This window comes from Carassius auratus, chromosome 15, assembly GCF_003368295.1.
Source record: "Carassius auratus strain Wakin chromosome 15, ASM336829v1, whole genome shotgun sequence".
In the NCBI taxonomy this organism is placed as follows: Eukaryota; Metazoa; Chordata; class Actinopteri; order Cypriniformes; family Cyprinidae; genus Carassius; species Carassius auratus.
The window spans coordinates 4,450,403-4,474,436 of NC_039257.1; the positions used below are offsets into that span (position 1 = coordinate 4,450,403).

At 37.0% G+C, this 24,034-nt stretch overlaps 1 protein-coding gene across 4 annotated transcripts in view; it reads right to left on the reverse strand.

The window, feature by feature from the left end:
• The window catches only part of LOC113114798 (protein furry homolog), a 54,921-nt gene that overhangs the window by 17,634 nt on the left and 13,253 nt on the right, over positions 1–24,034 (reverse strand). For 2 of the 4 annotated variants that reach the window (XM_026281829.1, XM_026281830.1), the window contains exons 2-39: positions 23,065–23,255; positions 21,678–21,731; positions 19,798–19,937; positions 17,953–18,043; positions 17,495–17,574; positions 17,309–17,389; positions 16,875–17,043; positions 16,566–16,658; positions 16,272–16,370; positions 16,087–16,188; positions 15,905–16,008; positions 14,300–14,408; positions 13,927–14,013; positions 13,674–13,845; positions 12,690–12,822; positions 12,435–12,542; positions 11,530–11,785; positions 11,080–11,262; positions 10,864–10,950; positions 10,334–10,593; positions 9,514–9,703; positions 9,295–9,419; positions 8,541–8,598; positions 8,166–8,257; positions 7,882–8,054; positions 7,137–7,297; positions 5,916–6,026; positions 5,474–5,628; positions 4,405–4,504; positions 4,090–4,261; positions 3,413–3,669; positions 3,167–3,313; positions 2,865–3,033; positions 2,659–2,749; positions 2,302–2,384; positions 1,687–1,837; positions 961–1,064; positions 264–446 (exon numbers count right to left, since the gene is read on the reverse strand). In XM_026281829.1, coding sequence (XP_026137614.1) covers positions 264–446; positions 961–1,064; positions 1,687–1,837; positions 2,302–2,384; positions 2,659–2,749; positions 2,865–3,033; positions 3,167–3,313; positions 3,413–3,669; positions 4,090–4,261; positions 4,405–4,504; positions 5,474–5,628; positions 5,916–6,026; positions 7,137–7,297; positions 7,882–8,054; positions 8,166–8,257; positions 8,541–8,598; positions 9,295–9,419; positions 9,514–9,703; positions 10,334–10,593; positions 10,864–10,950; positions 11,080–11,262; positions 11,530–11,785; positions 12,435–12,542; positions 12,690–12,822; positions 13,674–13,845; positions 13,927–14,013; positions 14,300–14,408; positions 15,905–16,008; positions 16,087–16,188; positions 16,272–16,370; positions 16,566–16,658; positions 16,875–17,043; positions 17,309–17,389; positions 17,495–17,574; positions 17,953–18,043; positions 19,798–19,937; positions 21,678–21,731; positions 23,065–23,255 — 5,121 coding nt within the window. Of the gene's footprint in view, positions 1–263; positions 447–960; positions 1,065–1,686; positions 1,838–2,301; positions 2,385–2,658; positions 2,750–2,864; positions 3,034–3,166; positions 3,314–3,412; positions 3,670–4,089; positions 4,262–4,404; positions 4,505–5,473; positions 5,629–5,915; positions 6,027–7,136; positions 7,298–7,881; positions 8,055–8,165; positions 8,258–8,540; positions 8,599–9,294; positions 9,420–9,513; positions 9,704–10,333; positions 10,594–10,863; positions 10,951–11,079; positions 11,263–11,529; positions 11,786–12,434; positions 12,543–12,689; positions 12,823–13,673; positions 13,846–13,926; positions 14,014–14,299; positions 14,409–15,904; positions 16,189–16,271; positions 16,371–16,565; positions 16,659–16,874; positions 17,044–17,308; positions 17,390–17,494; positions 17,575–17,952; positions 18,044–19,797; positions 19,938–21,677; positions 21,732–23,064; positions 23,256–24,034 lie in introns of all 4 variants that reach the window. The other 2 variants (XM_026281827.1, XM_026281828.1) reach the window with 1 other exon arrangement.

Below are 24,034 nucleotides of genomic sequence, written 5' to 3' on the forward strand. Positions count from 1 at the left end.
AATGTAGTTTCACAAAGTCTTAAAGCATTCAGCATTGAATTTGGCCTTCATTTACAGATCTTACAATTGTATAAAAACATAGTTGCTTAATGAATGCAGCTGCAGCATAGTTTCAAAGTACTTATTAAAGCCTTATATATGTATCATAGGCTTAGTATGCATCATATTATCTGTATCTTCTGACTCCTGGTGACCCCAGTTGACACTTACCACAAACCACACAAACGATGTTTTCATTTCTTTTTGGACATATCATATCATACCTGTGTAGAACTCAGGCTGGTAGAAGGGTTTGTAAGTCAGGTTCTTGTTGCTGTTGGCATCTCTGGTGTTTAGCAGAACAGAGGCAATGAGGCTGAAATTGTTGTTGCAAGATAGCGAGATGAGAAGGTGCAAGAGGAGTCTCTTACAGTGTTCAAAAACCTCTGGGCGGTAGTGGTCCATACCTAAAAAAAAAAAAAAAAAGAGCCCAAATCTTAAAGATAAAGGTTTGCATTTGTACATTCCATTTGGGTGGTTTATGGACGGGATAAGTGGGAATATCTGCTTCTAGCCTTTGTTTTGTCTTTAGTCTTTCAACACATAAATGTTGTTTTGATTTGAACTGAATAATGATTTCAATCCGCGGAGATACACATATTTCACATAGTTCAAAAACAGATAAGGTGGCTCCATCCTACATGTTCAGGAGATAGCAGCTACTGCTTTCGCTGACAACAATGTTCTCATAGCAAGCCACATAGTTGCAGTCATAAGACACGTCGAGGGATGCAATAGTTCAGATGAGATTAGAAAAAAAGAAGAAGACAAAAGAAAACCCATTTTGGATAAAAATAAGAAGTACTACACTAAAAGCAGCACTTTATATATGTGAGAACACCTGACTCAAGCTCTGCAGCCTTAATCTAGACGTGTAATCTCTGTTAACAGAACAGAACAGAACACAGAGGCTCTACTGACCCAGGAAACAGGCATGGAGCAGTAGAGGGAGGTGTAGAACCCAGTCCTCCTTCACACTGTGATCCACCACCAGCTCCGTCATGAAGATCACAGCGATGTTACACCTGCACCAGACAAAACACACTGGTCTTTCAGTACATGAACAAAAACACATACCAGCAATGACTTTTCAAAAAGAACACAACATATTTACAGCTTTGGGTGACAAAACACATTTTTTAAAGGGAGTATGTTGGTTTTGTCATTACGTTAGTGATGGCCATTGTTATCATAGTTCCTAAGTAGACGTTAAAAAGAACACTGGTAACATGTGATCATGCTTTTGTTTGTTTTTCGGGTCAAAGGGGATTCTGACGGCAGCACTGCAGCTTCAGATCGTCTATTTCCCATCTGTCTGATAATTGCAGAGTGACGTGCTTTAAGATTTCAGGATTACATAATCCGTGGGATTGATAAAAATCACGTTTTATGATGAGAGATTACATTTAATGACTCAAGTTACAGTGCTTTGAAAGCTAGTACGGAATTCTCTACAAGACTTGGACATTTGATCTAAATCTGAATGAAAGGATGTTACATAATATAAACTACAGATTTACTTGTGTTACTTAAAGGCTGTTTTATTGTAACATCATAAATAAATACAAGATTAAATTTGTTTTATTTTGTCAAAACAAACAAAAATGGATAAATAAGGTCAAATAAAATACAATCCAGACGTTTGACCTGTGGAGGGGTCCTCTTGGGGTGACTGTTTCAGGTAGATAGTCGACCAGCGGTGCCCAGCAGCCTCCGTTAACTGGCATGGGAAGAGGAAGCGGCTGATTGGTTTCCAGCACGCTCATAAGCCACATGGCATACGGTGGGGGCGGCTCACCTGCAGTTAAAAACAACATGCCATCCTTGACAGGTATGCCTTTCATCCATGAGACTTGTAATAAAATCTGGAATTTACCCTCAAAGCACGAGTGGTATGTAGACAGACAAACTCCATAACTGCCATACCTCATGTCTATTGTAATCCTGCTCAAAAACCATTAAGCGTAAGCTTAAACTATTTCAAGCTGAAATGTATTACTTGAGCTGGCTATCAGAAACATCATCTCAAATTCACGAAAGATCTGAAAGATTTTACTGCTTTAAAGTTATTGATAATATTTAACATCCTCGGGCCAGGACCGTCTCGACATCCATGGCCAAAGGGGAAGCGTTTCAGACTTCCAGTTCCAACTGTTAAACCTGACTTTGCTCAGAAGCTCCTCCAAAGCATATACTGTAGTAAATATATCAATCAATCCCGAACTGTTTTGCCTCTTTGTTGAAGCTAATAGCTTGACTCACTCTTTTCCTCATCGTAGGAACCTCCAGAGCTGCTGCTGTACCGAGACTCCAGGCGGTTGTGTGCTCGTAAGATGTTGCTTAGCCTTTGGTTGACAAGAAAAAAAAATCAATATATGTATCAAATATATACATGCCCTTGATCTAGACAGTTAATCTTAGGCTGCTCCAGGGGAAGTGTACAGGAAGTTGCTTTGGATAAAGGTGTCTGCTTCATGATGAATTATAATGAGTTATGTTTGCAATGCTTAAGGTTGGTGTAACCTAATACGGTGATTAAATGTGACCAAGGAAAAAAAATGACATTAATAGAAGGACTGTTAGGACACATATGTAAATAGCGTGGTTTGTGGCACATACCTGTCATCACACTCCTTTGTGATTGGCGAGTCATCGGTGTCAGGGATGTTTTCCTGGCCACACACCAAAGTTTTGCTGCTGGAAGGTGGACCTTTAGAGACATGCAGTATTTATTAATATATCATGTGGCATGTGATACATGCAACACATGAGTGCTAATGTATATATATATATATACATTCACATGAACTCTCTAGCATGCATACCTGAAGTGGTGGTGGTAATTTTGCTTGTGGCTGAAAAGCGGTAGAACGGAGGATTGTCACAGTGCACCACTACGGGGTTCACAGGATCTGTTTGTTGAAGCTCATAGAGCAGCTCCTCCATGGTTTGAATGGTGTTGTTGCGACACAGGTAGATCACCACCTTCTTAATCTGAGCATAAATAGAGGACACACATAACTTCACAACTTAGCTTCCATTCTTTAACCAAATGACCTGCTTTATCAATAAAATCTGATCAAATCTGACACCAAAACATAATGAAAAAAATCATTATACAACTTACATGAGGCAGAAGAGAGGTGTCACTGCTGACTCCACATAAGCTGATGAGAAACTGCATGGTGGTCCGCAGGTTATTAGTCCACCGTTCATTACTGACCAGAGCATTCCAAGCGTTTTCCATTTCTGTACCTGGGACATCGTCCCCGTACTAACACACACAGAGACACACGACTCAATATGCTGGAGTGATATCTTTAGAGCTTTAGAGTCTAGCAAACACTGAAGTAACAGCGATTCACAGTCATACCTTTGCGGTCATGAACATGAGGTTGTTTAGGACCAGAGAGGAGGCCTGCAGTGACCCCCAGCCTGTGCCTCGGAGCAGGTGAGGTGCTGAGGTGTTGTGAGTGTATCCCTTCCTGCTGTCTCCAGAGCTGCTCGGACTCAGGACAGTGGGCAGCAGGCCTCCATCAACCAGCTCGATGTTACTGAGCCAAGGGAGCAGGTAGGTCAGCATGACCTGACGCCCGTTTGGATGAGTGCTGGGAAACCTCTGACTCACCTCTAGAGATGACAGATACAAAAGCATATCTACATTAATACAAAATCATAAATATGAATGGGGTTTCTGCACGTTTTGTTAAATCTGCTGGGGGTTCAATGAAAAGTTAAAGGGATAGTTCACCCAAAAATCTAAACTGTTTTTCTCATACCTGTATGAGTTTCTTTCTTCTGTTAAAAATATAAAGATAGAAGCTAATAAAACATTACTAAATACTATAGTAGTATATGAATAATATGAAAATAACATTGTGCCACATATGCGGTCAACAGTACTTAAGTTGTATTAAAGCCAGAGACAAAACCCTTTAAGATCACATTTTGCAGTTAAAAGTTTTAGGAGTTTGAGTTTTCACCTATAAGAGAAGCAGTGGCATTAACACAAATACACAGTGTGTTCATCTCTGTCCTTCCATTTTATACCTGAGAAAAGGGGCAGGGTGAGTTCAGGGTACATTCTGGCAAGTTGCTTTGAAAGCTGGGTTACAGAGAGACTGTAGAGGGGTGGAAGAGGCCCATGTGTCCCATAAAGGATAGCACCACTTTTCTGTTCCACAATCCTCTTAGAATACACAGACAGCTTGGCCTCCAGAATCTATTCAACCAGAAAACACACACACACACACACACACACACACAAACAGATTAGCACACAAACACGCAATTTAATCCAGTACACTTTCTATTATTGCAACACTTTTCACCATTCTCTTTGGCAGAGAATGTTCTCTCTCTGACCTGCATTAATTGCATAGCGATCTCGTAGATCTCCCTGTTTGTGTCGGACGCTTTGAAGAGAACAAGGTTCAGCAGAGTCACAATATCACTGGAGTAGTTTCTGTGAAGGAAAACAAAAGACGTACATAAAACAAGTTACACATACACAGATTGCTTTTGCTAAATATGTGAATGAGAGGCTTCTGTCCAAAGACACATCTAGTCTTGGCACTATACACGTAAACAAATTATCATGAGAAAGAAAGCAGGCAAACACTGCCAATGGATTTTATCTTCTGTGGGAAATCTGGCAAGAGAAGTAGTCAGACAAAACCCCTTATATATATACATATATATATATATATATATATATATATATATATATATATATATATATATATATATATATATATATATGAATACTGTATAAAAAATGTTATAAATGTTATACTAAAGATCAAATTTATACTGTATAATAAATGCTGTATAACATTTTATAAATGTTATACTAAAGGTTAAATTTATACTGTATAATAAATACTGTATAAAATTGTATAAATGTTATACTAAATATAAAATTTATACTGTATAATAAATACTGTATAAAATTGTATAAATGTTATACTGAGGTTAAATTTATACTGTAACTGTATAATAAATACTGTATAAAAATTGTGTAAATGTTATACTGAAGGTAAATTTCACAACTAATAAAAATAAATGTAAAAGTTATTGTCAGTGAGTTTTTTTTTAAAGAAATTAGTATTTTTATTCAAAGGAGATTCATTAAATTAATCAAAAGTAATTTAGAAGCATTAATAATGTAACAAAATATTTCTGTTTAAAATAAATGCTGTTCTTTTGAGCTTTCTATTTATTAAATAAACTGGGAAAAAAAACATCAGAATAAATAGCATTTTTTTAATTTGTTAAAAGTGTAATATTATTTCACACTATTATTATTTTGCTGTATTTTTGATGCAAATAAGAAAGTTCTTTCAAAAACATAAAGGAAATCTTACAGATCTCAAACTTTTAAACTGTTTAATGTGCAATATTTCCTCTTTCCCATTTTCAGGCCCCAGTGTACCTGCTACCACAGACAGTGGCGATGGCTTTGAAGCAACCAGAGGCCAGCTGGCAGGATCCGGTATAACATCGGTCCACGGCCCAGTTAAACAAATTCACCTGATCTGAGTTCAGTTCCAGCAGAAGAACCACCACCTCACAGCCCAGCTGATGCACCTGAGGAGAATCAGATCAAAGCCAGACTTTCACTTCAGGAATCAACATGTGCAGAACAATGAAAGCTAAATATCAGTTATTCACAAGCTGAGAAATAAAGAGTTAGAGACATCTAATAAAAGTTTTTATCTTATAAAAAAATCCCTGAGCCAATCTGCACTGAATCAAAATGGCACACTCTGAGAATCATTTCAAAGACGTTTTGTGTTAGTTTAGCGCCATCAACACTAAAGAAGTGATTGAGGACATATGTGGGTCATGTTGTATCATAGTGTTTGGTCGCATACCCGCAGATCCTGACAGCCAAGGATGTTATCAAGCCATTTATAGAGGTAGCCATCAGGAGAGAGCCCAACGTTGTCGAACACAGGGCCACAACAAAGCACAGTCGACATGGCCTATCAAAGGAAGAAAAAACAACATTCTTTCATTCAAAGCTTTGATGCAAAACTTGGAATTTCCTGTTTTGAGGAAATCACATCCTATCGTGTTCAACAAAACAAAAAAAAATACTTCAAAGAAACAGGGAAGAGGCTCATAGGACTCATATCACGTCTGGACGTTTGTGTGTTTGCATGACGTCATGGTCTTGAAATTACACACCTTTGACGAATGCTACAACATTATATATGATCGTCGTACAACACCCGCCTTTCCAGTATGGGGAAGGGGTTTACGGCAACACAAGAAGCTACACGTACAACCACAAACAATAATAGCATTAGAGGTGGGTGGAACTTCTCCAGAAATTCAAACCTGACGTCAACTTTATGTTTACACGTCGTCAATTTGCACAGAGCTGACATAATGAGTACAGGGTTCCCACAGACAAAACAGAGCACACATGCACTGTCATCACAAATGGACTCATTCATCACGTAGTGGACCCACTTTTGTCTCTTTGGCATGTGTGTCCACACTGAGGTCTGGGACTGAATATGACTACAGTACTTCCTGGTCTATAATTTGACATCTGGAGATAAAATTAGTGGAGTATATGTCTGCGGTCTGAATTAGCAACACAAACAATGTTTTAAATTAAAGCCAGAGATTTCATATGCAGATTCCAAATACAAATATATGTAAAGATATGTATTTAAATTATTTATTTGATATTTTTTATGTATTATTTTATTTTAAAGTTACAGTAAAGACTTTTCCAAAAAAATCATATGACAGTTGTAACATTATTTCCCAATATTGTTTTACTGTATCAAATAAATAGGTTTTTACTGTATTTTTGATTCAAATAGAATACAGTCATTTTCAACTGCAATGCTATTTTACAATAATACATTTTTTACTGTATTTTGATCAAATACATAAATAGGCTCCATCCCCAGACTTTTAAACAGCAGTGTGTTTTTATTATGAAACATATACATCTTTTTATTTTGAATGAAGACCCATCTAAAGCAAAACGTAATGTGCAGTGGAATGAAATATAAAAATTATATATACATTATATATATATATATATATATATATATATATGTGGTCTGTATTACCTTAAGAGCACAGTACTGGTATCTAGTAATCTGATGGTTCCGGTCACTATAGCGATCCAGGGGCGTGAACATGATACTGAAGGGTCCAGCCCATTGGCTGAAAAGGATGAAGAGATGGTGCCGAAGGCTTTGCTGAGGGAAGAGGAAACGTCGATGATGCACTATGAAACAAGGAGAGGAGAAGAGAGGTATAAGAAAACATATATTTTACATCCAAAGCTACATGTTTTATCAATGCAAGTTGGGCTACAGGAAGCTTCATGAAAAAATATATATATATTTTGTGATAGTGCCTAAACAATTATGATTTTAGTTTTGTTTTTTAATAAAAAAAAAACAGGCAAAATGACTGGCCACTCTGCGACTCATTTGCCCATGAAGTGGCTCTTGATCTAATCTACTGCTATTTTGGGCAATGTCTCCACCGGGGAGTCGAAATCAAGACTGATGTCAGGAGTCCTGTGACTGAATACACTGTAACCTAGCAATGAATTCCATTTCCTAAACAAAGAAAATGTGGAGCACTTCCCAGAGCTAAATATAACTTCATGACCATCAGTATGATGTCATTATTTAATGTGAGGAATAAATATTCAAAGTTAAAAAAAACTATATTATGACAATTTATGAATTAAACGGTTTGTGCAAAAACAAGAAGGTGCATTGAGAATGTAAATGGGCTAAATTTTGATTTCGTGGTGACATTAATGGGTATACTGAGCTTGTGAGATGTCTTCCTCTTCACCTGGGACACACTGTATGAGGTTGGCCACCATGGCGCTGAAGTGAGCTCGGATGTCTTTGAGAATCTCCATGTCTTTGTCATTCTCAGCTTCCAGAAGCATCCGGGTCAGGTCCACATACTCGAGAAAGAGAGCGCCCAGGGCCAGCGTATCACGTTCCAGAGCTCCATTAGTGCTGAGAGACAGAAAGATGGGGATCATTTCATGTTTTGTAGCCTGCGAGTTCATATGAGATTCAACGGAGGAGTCCAGCGAACAGAATCCATAACAATAACATCCTTCTCACCTGTCACTGATGACCCCGGCATCCGCCAGCAGCTCAAAGATCCTGAGGAGCTGGAGTCTCAGCAGATCTCTTCTCTCTCGCCGTTTTTTATTCTAGAGGACACATTATGCAAAACATCACTATAGAAACTTATTATAAATATAGAAACCTATAGAACTATAAATAACTAGAGAAAATATTTCATTAATTCACCAGTTAAAAATTCCTGACATTTTAAGGTTTCCTATGTTTGTAGGAACCCTGTAGTGTGATACTTTTTTTTTCATGCAAGATAAGTCATGTATGCATTGTGGGCCATTTACAATACAACAAGTTATGGCACATACTAGCTGATCCGACTGAACAATCCCAAAAACTATATATACTGTAACTGACCTCAGGTCTTCTTTCCAAAGCTTCCTTCATCAAAGGATGCAGTTCCTCAATAAGCTCTCTGTACGAGACCCAACAAATAGAAAACCAATAAGACTACAGAATCAATACTGTGTTGCCAAGGTTTATAGACCAATAATTGCTCTAATTCCCATAAGTACTTTTTTTATGATTCCAAGAACTGAAATAAGCAGACATAACTAATGTAATATGACAATTGATTACTGCTTTGGAAAAATGGTTTGTCTAGATTTAGAGACAGTCTAAACACACACACACACACACACACACACACACACACATATATATATATATATATATATATACATATAGGCATCTTAATACACAAAAAAGTAACATCACAATTAGAAAAGCACAATAAACTGAACATTCTTCCATGACTGACATTTTAATGCTCTCTTTGCCTGGCCATTTATAGTATCATAATTATATGCATACAGTGTTTGTGCATCGCCTTATCAAAGTCATTTCAAAAACCCTGACAAAGTGCAAAACAGAGGTATGACTACAATGTAAACATCAGATGCTACTCACATCTTATTTGAAATAATCTTGCTGAACTTACGTGACACATAGCAAACAATAAAACCCACTATGTTGTGATGTGTGATAATCAAAAATTAGTAAACTTTCTAATGTGAGAATGAAGAGTCTTGCAGGAACTTGGCCCAGCTAAATGTTAACATCAGTCACATCATTAGAGATCTTAAACTTTTATATATTTTCTACATAATACCTGAAAACGAGTGAGTTTGTGCGGCCAAATCCGAGCACCAAAGACTCTGTGATCTCAATGCTTTCTGAACGCATCAGAGGGACCAACTGCTTCAGAAGCCAGGCCACAGATGGGGTGCCGAGGATCTAAAGAATAAGATTACATCAAGTCAAAAATGACTGACTGGGGCGTATGACTGTAGACATGATTGGTACGTGATGCATTTGAAGCCCCACCCACCTTGTTGTCATAGCTGCTGTTGTTGTCTGTACTAGGAGTGATGATCTCAGGGGTGGAAGCTCGAAGATGACCCGGGCTCATGATGCTGGGTTTGGCCACACCAAAACACAGAATCAGATAGTTTCTCCAGAGAGAAACATAGGTGTCTGCTGAACCAGCCGAGCTTGTCTTCTTGGCGTTAACTGGGTTGCTAAGAAATGAAAACATTGGAATGAATTGACTGATGTAAAGTGAAAAATAAGCTAATTATATTGAATAAATAAAATGGTTTTTGAACCAAAAATTTTTGGTGTCAGATGCATTTTGTAACTTTTTTGAATGCATGTTTCATCCACTGAATAAAAATAAAAAGATAATTGCGACTTTTCTCGCAATTGCAAGTTTACATCTTGCTATTCTGACTTTCTCAGAATTGCGTGAAACAAACTTGCAATTCTGACTTTTTTTCTTAGAATTGTATGAGATAAACTCACAGTTGCATTTAAACCTGCAATTGCAAAAAGAAATTGCAAGTTAAAAAAAGAAAAGTAAACCAAATAGGACTGTACAGAGTCTGCTATCAGAAGCAGAACCACTTAAACAAGTGCAGTATCCTAAAAAGTGACTATGGCAAGCCATTAAAAGCTTAAACTTAAAGATAGAGATAGAGTAAATGCTTAAAAAGCCCCTTCTGCACTTTAAGGTTAAAGCCAGGTCAACTAGATGTAGATGCTTACATAACCTATACCAGACTCCCACAATAATTAAAGTGACAATGCAGACCAATCAAACCACTGCCACTCAAAGATACATATATAGGTGTATTTTATCCATCCCTCACCTGGGCTCAAGTAAAGGCATGAGGAGCTGCAGACGGGTGAAGGCATAGGGCCAAGCGTAGCTGAGTGCTGTGGGACAGTGCTTAGGCAGGTACTCCTGTCTCAGAAGGCTGAAGAGGCACAGAGCCCAGGGTTCTTTCAGAGACTGTGCTAAGATCCACACACGAGACGGGCTCCGCACGTCATAGTGGCTGCCGACCAGAGATCCGTTCCACTCCACCAGCCACTGCAGGTCTGCGTGCTGCCCAGTGGGGAGGGACGCCTGCGGGGAAGTGGAAGGGAAGAGATCATAGTGGCCACTTATAGAGAATGAATTTATGCCAAATTTAGCTATTCAATGTACCAAATTATTATTGACATATAGTATTTATGTCATTCGAAATCATTAAGTCATCACCTAATACACTTAACTCCAAGCTCAGAGAAGTAAAACAGACTTTCTTATAAACTTAGTACAGAAGACACTTTGTAGAAGTCCTCCGAGACTCTCACGTGAGCAAAACCGCAAAGGACCGAACAGAGAGGCACTCACCGAGTCAGCCACCGCCACGTGGGCAAAGCTCTCGAGCACCACTGGGCTTAGCTGGTCAAGTACATCTATCATGGGCCTTTCATCTTCCTGTCCAGAAAAAAACATAAATGATATGATGGAATGAGGATTGAATGAATGCCATATTCCAGCATAAATGAATGGATGTATACTCTTAAGGCCTATATCTGATTAAGTCAGGCTCCATGTGGCCCTTACCTCAGTCTGCCCGATGGTGAGGAAGATTTGGCGGACCTCTCGAAGGATGGACACTGCTATTTTGCGTGTGCCTGTCTGGCAGGAGCACAGCAGTACTAAAGCGAGACCCTCAACAGCATGCAGGACTGTGGAGTGAGGCGTCCGTTCAGCAGGCAGCCTGGTGCCAGAGCTACTCTGTAACAACTAAAGTACACAAACATATTATATTATATTATATTATATTATATTATATTATATTATATTATATTATATTATATTATATTATATTATATTATATTATATTATATTATATTATATTATATTATATTATATAAATTGTATTTGCTTTTTTTAAAATAATTTATATTATACATTTTATTTAATTTTTAATTTGCTCTCCACAAGAAACAACTAAAATATTAGAAATCTTTTTATGATTTGACACTGAAACAAATTTTTCTTGCCACTTACTTCAGTGGAGCAGATCTTTGATGTGTCCAGAGTTTTGCTGGTGCTGAGAAGGGCTAGTTTCCACTGTGTAAGCAACTGAAGCAGTAGTTTAAGTGAGGAGTCCAGCAGGGTTTGGTGTGTGTCCTGAATTTCTCGAAGCAGGAAGCTGCAATAGCCCAGAAGCACTTCCTCCTGCCAATCTGAGAAATCTACCAGCAGACTCTGCAGGGAATTCTGGGCTATCAGACGCAGTTCATCATCCATATGGATAGTTAACCTGGCAGTTAAAATATAGAAAATCTTAAAAACAGTGGGTATATATATATATATATAAAATGGCAAAATACGTCTATACAGCTTTTATTCATTTTTATTTCAGTTTTAGTTTATTTATTTTAGTACTTATATATGCCTTAAATAATGCCTTGACATAATGCCTTGAAATAATGCCTTGACATCTAGCTGAAATAAGAACTATTTATTTTCTTTTATTTCAGTTTCATGTTTATTTTTTTTAAAGCAGAAAAAGAATTGTTTAATGGTTTTTGTTTTAATTTTAATAACTTTATGTGTTTGTGTTCCTAAAATATTCCTATACATATATCAAAATAGTATGCACCAATCATCATAAATAATCTGCATAGTTTCCAAGATCTTCCATTACAAAGCAGAAGTTCCTCCAGCTTCAGTGGAGGAAGTGCACAGAGAAATCACTTAGCTGGCTGACCTAATGGTTTGAACAAGAAGTATTAAGTCTGATTAGACCAGCCCTGACTCAGATTGCACTGGGACATCCTATTCAAGCTGGAGGCTGGAAGGGATCACGTTACTGAAGCTTTCGGGAAATGTACCATTGGGCAATTCGTCAAAGCAAATGCTTCCTACTTACATGCCCATTCATGCATTGAACATAAACACACACTTACCGTGCCAAAAGGTCTATGAGCTCTGACTTAGACATGCCATCAGGAAGGATGCGTGGAATGGCGGCCATGCATGTCCTAAAGAGGTCAATCTTGGGTTTCCTCTCACCCCTATCAGTGCAGAGAGAGGTCACATAAGCTCAAACATTGAACTGACAAGCTCTAACTTTGGGTTGATGGGTCGGACAAGTTCGTGCACAGAATCAGATACACCAGGTGGAACATTATTGAACAGAGACAGCGTTGTGTGTGACGTACGTAATCATATCCTCGGGTTCCTTATTCAGCATCTGTGCATTACTCAGCATCATACAGCGGCCAACCTCCTTATCCAAATGTCTGAGGATGTTGTCTAAAGCTTTCCTCACTTGGGGGTAATAGAAGGACATTCCTGGTGGTTGAAACGATGCAAAACATAAAAGACTTGCACAGCTCTTTTATAGTAAGAGTTAAATGAGAAAATGTCAATCAATATGATCAAGAAGATGTTTTCGGTCAAACCTCGTTGTTTTCCCAAAATGCTAGTTAACGTTGCATTGTTAGCATTGGACTAAAACTTGCTGACTTTGCTCACAACTCAATTTATTATTATTATTTATATATATATATATATATATATATATATATATATATATATATATATATATATATATATATATATATATATATATACTTCTTGTGGATTTTCCCCCATATTATTACACCTGGTGTTCTCAGTCAAAAATTGCTTGTACATTTCTTGCTATGCTATACTATTATCAAATCTTGGATTTAACATTTCTTAACAACATTTTTCCCTTTTTGTATTAGCACTAGGTTTGCAAAAAAAGGTTTTCGAAACTTTCTGGAAATTTTCCTCCCCTATTGCAACCCTAATAAGCACAGATTTTGTATTTCCTTCTGGGGCTGACCGAAATATCCACAAATAGATAAAAAATGCATGGATTTTATGGCATTAGAAACCAAAGTGCATTAGAAACAAAATGCTAAATGCATTGCATTATAAACAGCAAAAAAAGAAATATTTTCATTTTTGTTAAATACAGTAATATAATTACATGATTGAAAAATTTTCATCTTTCTTGCATTAATATTAGGCATAAATTATAGCACTCAATAGTAAATTTGGAATATATATCAACTTAAATGTTTTGCTTGAAAATGGCTGTGCTGTTCATTAAAAAGCCACTTTTTTTAAATTGTTATTCAGTGCAAAAAACATTCAAGTACAGCTGAACTCACCTATGACTTTGACCTCATCTTCAGTCAGAGGCTTGCTCAGGAATGTCTTTTTGACTCGGAGTGTGTTTCCAGAAGGGAGCGTTGCCCCTGTGTTTGGCATTGGGGGATCACCATCTTTCTGCTGCAGCTTGTCAGCAATAACCAGGAATGCTCTGACACCTATATTCATTCTCTACAGAAAAAGAATCAAGACATAAGTGCCATAACAATGAGATGAAGCTACAACATCTATTGTAATCTCACAATACTTTACCTCCGGATTAAGACTAAAGGCTTTTGCAGGTTTCCCAACACACAGTAGGTCAAAAATTACTTCTTTCATTGCAAAGTCAAGTCTTTCCTGTAAGATAAATAGAATGAGGAAATGCAACAATGCAGTATTCAAAATGTAAATATTTTAACACATGCTGCATCAGGAAGACTAAATATGTGTAGTCTTGCAAATTAATGACGGGAATCTAGCTGTCTTTGCATATTTGTTTTGGCAGCAACTCAATTTTTTTTGTCCTTAGACACATGCTCTGTTTTTACAACAAACAAGAATTAGGTCTTGTATAATGGTTTAACAGAAGATTATTACTGAGGTTTTAGTTTTAGATCTGTCTGTCATTTAATCGGAGACTTACCTGTGCAATAAACTGGATAATCTTAACAAATATATTGAGAGGCATGTCTTTAGGAACTACACTGCGGGATCCTTTAGGGAACAGGGTCATCACGATAGAGTTGAGGCGGCTGTTGGGACAAGATCACAGTGTTTACCGATAACAAGTTCAGAATCTGGCATGGACATACACAAAAAAAAAAGTCAAAGCATTGCGACACAGAAAGCTTGGTATAATTAGCATTGCATTAAAGTGGCAAACCTGAGCCCGGCTTATTTGTGAAATGTTATGTTTAAGTGAGGTTTGTTTACTTTGAGGCTTATTCATAGTGGTTGCAAACTCCAAAGTCGCAGTTTGGTATGTGGCATGCAAAGCCAAGGTTTCGGATATTTATGACTTGTTGCTATAATGCAATACATTTCTCTGAATACATCACAAGAACTGCTAGCTGACCCAACACCAGTTTTCCAGCCTAATTTGAACATTTTATGATCCTTGTGGTTCCAGAACTAACCTCCCCTCCCATGCTTTAGATATTTAATATGCCTTCTTAAATAAGTTCGGTGAGTTTAGTTAATTTAATTCAATGTTTTTGAAAGGAGTCTCTTATGCTCACCAAGGCTGAATTTACGTGAACAAAAATATAGTAAAATAGCAATAATGTGAAATATTACCACATAATCCTTCAGGAATCATTATAATATGCTGATTTAGTGTGTTATTATTCCCAATGCTGGAAACAGTTGTGCTGATTAATATTTTTGAGGAAACTGATAATTTATGTATTTATTTTTTTCAGAATTTCTTTTAATTCAAAACGAAATTAAACATTTATTTTCAAGATTTTAATCAAAAAGAAAAATGCCATTTCATATGACTTTTAAGGTAGAGTACTACTATTTGAAATCTGTAATGTTCCATAAAGCATACTGTTTTACATAAAGTACTTTTTTAGTATGTATTCAGTGTTCTGTTTGTACTACAGTACGCTGTTCACAAAGCCCACGATTAAAAAACTATTACCAGAACTTCCCCTTCTGGTGTTGAAATCCTCTAAGGGCATGTACACCCTTTCCCAAACATCATCAACCATTTATTACATTAATTCCGATCGATCTATTATGGATTAGCTGCATAAGACATCTACACTTGTCCAATGTTCGTTTCTAGCCCCGAAGATCAAATATGGGTGTGTTTATGGTTTCATTTCCCAAGCTTTCGATTCCCAATGGACGATCTTGGCGTTCCAACACCCATCACCCATGACCACCAGCCTCCCTTCTGGATCTCTCCTTTCTCCACCCATTTCTGGCAGCACTGTCAGTAATTACCCCTCCGCCTGAGGCACGGTGACTGTAATGGATTGCTTGTTTACTCACTGCCGCTGAGAAGGGCTGAAGGGTGCGGTCACACCCCGGGTTCATTCGACTGATGGACATGGGAGGGGTAGGGTACAGACTTGTTTTCATTTTTTTGTTTACCCAACCATTTAGAACTCCACCAAGGAAGCTGAGATGGGCTGCATCATGTAAAATGAGTTTACTGTAAACCTTGTCTCTGGGGATCTCAGATGGGCTTTAAACACATGGTTCAATACAAGTAGCAGCAGACCACGGCTGTGCTTACCCCTGCGTCGCAGTGTTGCTCTCGCATTTGATGCGAATCATGTAGACCCACAGAAGTCGGTAGAGGGACTCTAGTGCTACCCGTGCCATTTTAGGGTCCTTGCTCTGTAATGATGAAGTATATGTAGTGAAAAATCCAGTTTGGGATTTTGAGTTGAATGAATGAATAAATAAGCTACATACCTTCAGATTGGAGAGGCAGTTGTTGAGGAAGACATGCCATCTGTTGAGGAAGAACTGTTTTTGGCTGACACACAGCAGACATGTCACTAGTGGGTACAGAGCCTAAAAAAACAAAACACAAAGAGTATTGTACATAGTACCGTCAAAAAGTATGAAACACTACATCTTATGAAATCCAGACTGACCAGTGAATGCTTCTTTCTTGTTGAAAGATCCAAGGTGGTATCATACAAGCTCTCCACAAAGTTCCTTAAACAAGGAACATTCACCTCATTCTTGACAGCCTTTTAAAGAACGGAAAGACAATAATAATGAGGATAAAAACGTTTGTAGACATTTCTACCAAAATAAGGATTAAAAAGGATGATATATGGCTATATACGTTATTAAAACAATTACTTGACCACCAGGTCAAATACAATGATGTGTGAGGGGTTCGTAATGTTCAAAATACATGTAAATAAATAGCATCCTCTAACCGCTGCGACAGGAACCAGAATTTCCACAAAGAGTCCAGCCAAAGCATGTTTGATGTCTTTGTCCTTTACTTCCAGGAAATACTGTGCACACTCCTATAACAGAAAGAAGAATATCATAGAGAAAAAAACTGTTAGCCTTCACATTCTTGAGAGCTAATATCATTGAGCTTATCACTATAGCCTTATCTAAGTCTCCATATTCAGTATAAATGTATTGAAATTAAATATAATAAAAATTAAACAAGTGAACAAAATAAATAAACAGTACAAATGTGTGCTTTGTGAAATGTCTTAATATTCTACATTTACCTGCATGAACTGAAAGGAGGCTTCAAACTCCTCTACAGGATACATTTTCACTCGGAAGAACTTCACGCCCATGATGAGGCTGATGGTGCTTTGGACCACGTATGGGCTCTGCTCCTTCTGACGGAGCTCCTTCAGCTCACTCATGAACCTCTTTTTAACAGCAGGAAATCTACCAAAAAAAATGATGATGGACAGATAAATCACCGGCTTGAGGGCACACGCTATTCTTCACAAGCACTTACAACGAGAAATCGCGTCGATCATTTCTGGAAAATCAAATCAAATCAAATAACACAGCACTAGTAAGTAACACACCCCTCACAAGTAAGACCTAGCAACACAAAGGCTGATTTCCAGACCTAGTATGTTTTCCGTACATTTCAAAAAGCACGGTTGAACACTGCTAAACAAAAATTGTTGGAGTGAGTACTTACTTTGCTTGTGCTAAGACTCCGATTACTTCTGCATAGAGATCAGCTACAATGTGCATGTTGGCAGTGTTGGGTCCATGATACCTAGTCACAAAAACAAATGTAAACAGTAAAGCAGAATGGGATATGAATTTGTATGAATGTATACATTTTACTTAATGTATCCAATAGAGAAAAAAAGTATCTTACCCCTCTTTATATCTAAAGTGCTTAAAAGTCAAATTAATGACTTCATGGACCAAACCATCCACAAATGGGTGGAGGGGCATCTGGCCAAAAACACAAACAGTATCACATTTTATAATTTGGTTTTGATTGGCCGATTACAGCTTTCTGTGATTTCAAATAGGTACATTTGTATAATAACCACTAAATGGTGTATCTCTTCTAAGCCTTAATATATGGCTAAATTTGCCATTCTGTTGCCAAAGGAAAAAAAGCACAATTCGCTATAAATTTTGAAGCTTATTGGGATCATTTTGATTGTCTGGCAAGGCAAAATCCACCACAGATCCTTGGCGATGATCCACAGACAAACTTTTACATTTAGTTATCCTCACGCTTAAATATTTGTTTACAACTTTAATGTCTGTTAGTTATATTTGCATCCAAACTTATATAGATGTAAAGCAAAGTGAGTGTGTAACCTGTTTGAGAACTTCTATGAGCACAAGAGAGAAGATGAAGTCGATGGCTAGGTCTCTCCTCTCCAGCAGATAATCTTTCTGCTGCTCATCACTGGGAAAGAGAGAATGTAAACAGATTATGTAAGCCAATTTTGCTCCCACCCTCTAACACATTCACTAAAATATCATTTCTCAATGATGAAATGGAGTTTTGCACTCCAGCTACAGGAAGCAGAAGTCACAGAGACATCACTCAACACCCACTTGGCTATCTGATGTAACTGGGCTATTCTGGAACTATCCAGTTAAGACAAAAGTCATCCGGCCAAGTGACTATATTGCATCACAGTCTCACAGAAAGACGTTTTTTTTTCAATATATATATTTCAAAGAAATCAATACTTTTATTAAGCAAAGGATGTGTCAAAGTGATAAAAATGAGAGCAATACCCACAAAACTCCAACTGTGAACAGTTAAACTGCCTGCTGTTCTTCAGAAAAATCCTTCAGGTGCCACATATACTTTGGTTTTGCAGCATTTTTGTGTGTTTCAACCCTTTCCAAAAATGACTGTATGATTTTGAGATCCATCTTTTCACACTGAGGACAACTGTGGGACTCATGCAACTATTACAGAAGGTTCAAACGCTCACTGATGCTCCAGAAGGAAAAAAACGATGCATTAAGCATTTTGAATTTGGAGATCAGGGTTAATTTGTTGTTAATTTAACTTAATTTGACATCTTGGAAACAAGCCTCTGAAGGGCAGCATGTTTATATCTATTTTTTAGGAAAAAATAAGAAAAATGTAACTTCATTCTAGTGTTTTCATGGTACAAAAAAATGCCATGAAATGTATTCGGTACAGATACCAGTGAAAATCCACGGTTCTCGGAACCAAAGCAAAACACAAAAATATGCTAATTAAAAAAAAAAAAACACTTTTTATCACTAAGAATAAAACCAATGCCATTCTTTATCCTTATTTACAATTGTGTTTAAAGTTTTTCTACAAGTAATATAATTATGAAAAACAGTAAACAGGTTTCACCCAAATTTAACTTGTCTTTCAATGAATGAAACTGAAAACACATTTTAATTTTTGGTAAATAAAGGGGATTTGCTATTAAAATTTAAACATGGAAGAAATATTGTGTGATTTATTTCTTTAAAAAAATAAAGTTTTATAAAAATGTTCAACAGTAGTAGCAGTATCACATAAATTCTACTAAACAACAGTAATATTTCTAGCACAATGCCTTTATGTAAAAATGATGTAAAAACTTATTTTGTCGGGTTACTGTGAATACCTTTAAACTGACACTGGTTTTACACATATGAAACGGTAAAATGCTTGTGAGGGGACTCCGAACAGTTCTGGTGATGTTGTTTATGTATTTATGTCCCCATTGAGATGGCAGATGCTGAAATTACTGCAAGCGTCACGCACTTCAGTCTATGTAGTAAACAAACCATTGTGTCTCTGCCATCCATTCATTAATACACAGAGACTCGCAGAGTCATATTTCAACCAACTTTTGCAGCTTAACATTTACAGATACTGCTCCATATGGAGATTTGATTTGATTTATTTATGCTTTGACAAATTCTGTATGCGAATGTATGTATGCAAATGTGCGTCAAGAACCGGGTTGACCGGGCATGAATGGAGGTCTTACGGGTTTGGAATGAAATGAGGGTGAGTCATTAATGACATAATTTAAATTTTGGGGTGAACTAACCCTTTAAAGCATCGTTCTTCTGTAATAGTTTGCATTAATTAAGTCTATCATGCATAATTAACTATATCAAACTGTATTACGCTTAAATGATCAGCCTTATCTAAGCAATACAAAGGGGACTCACTTTTTGGACTTTGTATTTGAACGTGGTCGGTACTCGTGGGATTCATCGTCAACTCCATTCTGTCTTTTGTACCAGTCAAACAGGGTTCGCAAGATAGATGGTAGGCAATACTCGGCCAAAGAACTCATTGTGCTGATCAACTGAAAAAAAGAGAGCGTGTATTAATCCCCACATAAACAAACTAAAACTGCACCTAGTGCTTAATACTGTATGTAGGCCATGTATTTCATGGTGCATATTTAGGAGAAAGTTATTTTGAGTGTGGAGGTGTTCTTGCTGAAAGCAGGGACTTTGTGTGAGCATGTGCCTTAAATGTGTATCCAAGATGCTAAGACAGCAAGAAAAGAGAAGGGAGTTGTGGTAGCAGGAAGGAAAGGCGGTCCCTGGTGAGGATTTGACACACAGGAAAGGGAGGGAGAAAGGGTGGTGTTCGGGGGCTGAGGGGGAACACAGCGCGTCCTTCAGTCCCTGATGAACCCTGGGAGAAGAATCACCTCTCAGTGAGGCTGCTGAAAAGCCCAGGGGATCAAGGGCACAAACGCAGCCCTGTGAGTTCTGAATCAGGCTGCTATTCACCTGCCTCCAACACACACACACATACATGCATACAGAAACAAACTTACAAACTCCGGGCATGGATCACACACACTCCACCCAAGCCAGCAATGAAAAGACCTTTCATTCTGGGCTTTCGATACATTTACTCAAGGTTATATGAAATTCAATTCTGTTTTTTAGACATTCTGTACATTTATTAATTTTGCAGAGGCTTTTGTCATTCATTAACACATTAGTTCATTGTATTGAGCAAGTTTAGGAATAATAATTATATAACAAACCAAACATGAAGGATTTCTTTTATTTTTTGTCTGTTTCTGCTTGCTCAGTTTGGATTTTGCTTCAGATTTTTTTACTTGCCTCTAACAGTCTGCAAACTTAACATTTTCTTCTTTTTTTATTAATTTAAATTAAAACAAAATCCTTATTTACTTAAATAATTTTTGAAAATGTATAATATATAATATATGTATAATTTGAATAATTTTTTATTTTATTTATTTTTTTAAATATAATTGTATATAATATTTTGGTTTTTGCACTTTTTTTGCAATAAAAATTAGACATTTTATACATAGTTTATGTCATTCATTTACAAATGAGTAAACTGTAAAAATTGTTTGATAAATATATTCCTATAAAAAAATAGTACTCATTCTGTAAAATATATAAAATTATAATTAATTTAAATAAAATAAAATAAACAAAAATTACAAAATTATCAAAATCTCTTTATACAGTATATATATTTATGTGTGTGTATTTATACAGTAATTTAAATATCTATATTTATATATTATATTATTTATATTTATAATTTCATAGTATTATGTTCTCACATTTTTTTGGATCAAATTGCAAAGAAAAACTGGAAATTTGCTATGAAAGTTAAACGCAATCCTTATTGTTGAGCCCTGTATAAAACAATCAGAAACAATTATGTGTAAATTATAGAGAAATAACGTCTCGCCCACTGCACAAAATGTTTGATGACCTGATGGAGCATGCACTGTCTCCAACCTATCATGAATTTGAGGCATAAAACTTATCTAATCTATCAGAAATGCAAATGGACTTGTTCACTCCCAGACAGCCAGACGAGCCAAAAACCACATCAGGCTTTTACTGAGGTCACTTTGAATGCTTTAAAGACCAGACAGCTCCATAAATCTATTTTAATAATTCAAAAAGTCAGATTAATTTTTTGGCACAGCCAGGCAGCTAAAAGGCTGTCTAAAGTCTTTCCACTGGGACATCTGTCCACGGACTGGACACGGGGACGTGCGCATATGTTCAGGGGGCAGAAGGCAAGCAGTACTTACTTGGTCAAACTGTGGATCTTCACCCCTCTGAAGAGATTTTACCAAAGGTTTTTCCTGTAAAAACACCAGAAAAAGGTGAATTGAATTGAATGCATTCATAAGTAATTTGTTGAGAAAAAAAAAAAAATCTTCCTGATCCCAAACTTTTAAACAGCAGTGTGTATATAGAAAACAAGGCGACCTGCAGAGTCTTACAATGTGAAAACGCTGATCTTAGCAACTATCACAGATCGGACCTGCTGATTAAATAACACAGGTTGTGTAAAAAACAAACTGACCTACATTTTGTACTTCTACTCGGATAACATGAGATGTTTCAAAGACCCAGAATTGTGTGTAGCGTAGCTTCTTTTCAGGTGACAGCAGCTAATAAGTGATTTGGATATTCAAATACTATTATCATTTTTTTATTTGGATTTTAGGCCCAGAAACAGCCTGTCTTCTCTGACCCAGCTAGTCAGACATAACACTTTCAGACTGTGTTAAATTTAATTTGAGCTCATTCAGTCCACTGAAGCACCACTTTCATCTTAGGTTAATAAATATTTCAGATGCTGGAGTCATTTGAGGAAGAAACAGATGAGAGGGCAGACAAGGACAGGGCAATATCTCTCAAGGCTTTTATAAGAGGTTAATGGACCGCCTTGTGCTCTTGCAGGACCTTTCTCCACTTCAGAATCAAAAGACTGGGTTATGTCACGACATGACCGACCCACAAAACCATTCTAGTTGTGTCTGAAGAGAAAGAAAAGTAAATAACATCCAGAAACCAAAAAGATACCGCAGCTATGAATCACTCTATTTACTGTTCAAATACAATCAGAGTGATGTCGTTGTGCAAATAAACTGCAGACGATCCAGGTCGTACTATTCTTTATCAAACAAAAAACTACACAATTTGGCTGAACTATTCAGGTAACCTGATCTCAGGTTTTATAGAAAATTAGAGGAAGAAGGTGAGCTCATCCTGGTAGCAGATGTTTTCAGGGACACAAAATATCTGTCCTGGGAAAGGTTAATTAAGCTAGCATGAAGCTAGCATCTCGCTGTTAAACACACAAGCAGGTAAATTTGCCTGTTGTCTTGAAAATACTAACAAGCCTGGCAAGTGTCTTTAGAGATAAACAATAGATATTTTAACACTAGCATTTAATCAGTATTTTCCAATTTTGACAGATATCAATTTCATTTCTATTGACATGAACCATACATATATGTAGGGTTGCATGCTGAGCTACATGAACACCTGGGATTAGCCAGATTAGCTAATATTTCTTTATTAGAATCAGTCCATCTCCACAGTCCTGAGAGATAGATGAGTACTGGGATTGGAATGGTCATAGGTCTCAGGATCGTAAACCTTCAATAGTTCAAAACTGTCACTTACTAAAGGTTCGGCCATGACGATCCGTATTTTGCGCTCTGAGATGGTGGTGAAGTTGGCGAAGAGGCTCTTAAGCACGTATTCGCCCGGGCGGCTCTCTGGGTCCACGCTGATGGGCATCATGGCTGGCGGCCCCTTCTCACCCTGCGAGCAGCAAACTGGTGGGACAGGAGGCTTGCTGTACCCTGCTGAAGCTTAGACAAAAAAATTATTAATAAATATATACATGGAAATGAGGTGTTCTTAGTCTGTCTAAAATACTGCAAGTAATGTATTTGTCTTTTTCAGAAACACCAAAAATGGAAAAACGGCATTATTTCAGAATAAATCACAGCATTTTCTAGTGTTCTAGTTTAGAGGTCAAAAACTATTTGAATATATACAGTCAATTATTGTATTCCAGACAATGAGCGTTTCCTAATCCAGACAGTGCAATCCATTTCAGAATTTCCCAACAATTCTCATTCTGCAGCTTACCAGCGACTGAAACCTGTGTACACAAAGTAACACCCAGCTTTCCTCAACACAAACTCAAGTAACACCCTAGAAGCAGAAAGGTCCGTTTCATATAAAGAAGTTGTAATATTCTTTCACAGAGCTCACAAAAACACACACACAAGCTACTGGACTGGACTGTAAGTAACAGTGGTCGAGTTGCAGAGGGGGAATGTGACCCCAAATTTTGACAACAAATTTCTTACCATATGTCGACGAAAACAGACTTTGTTACACATGGCTTAAACTGGGTTTTGCTTTCCTCTGAATAAAAAAAAAAAGATATTTGTAATATACAGTATTTCACAAAAAACTAAAGTTCACTAAAGTTTAACATTTTTAATCCACTTTTTTCTATCTAAAGTTGAATATATTTAATAAGGACTCATTAACTAATCATAAATCTCTGCACCACTGCATGCTTGTTAATGGCTGATTAGCATATTCTTAATGTAAATAGCAGCCCAAATGCTAAAAC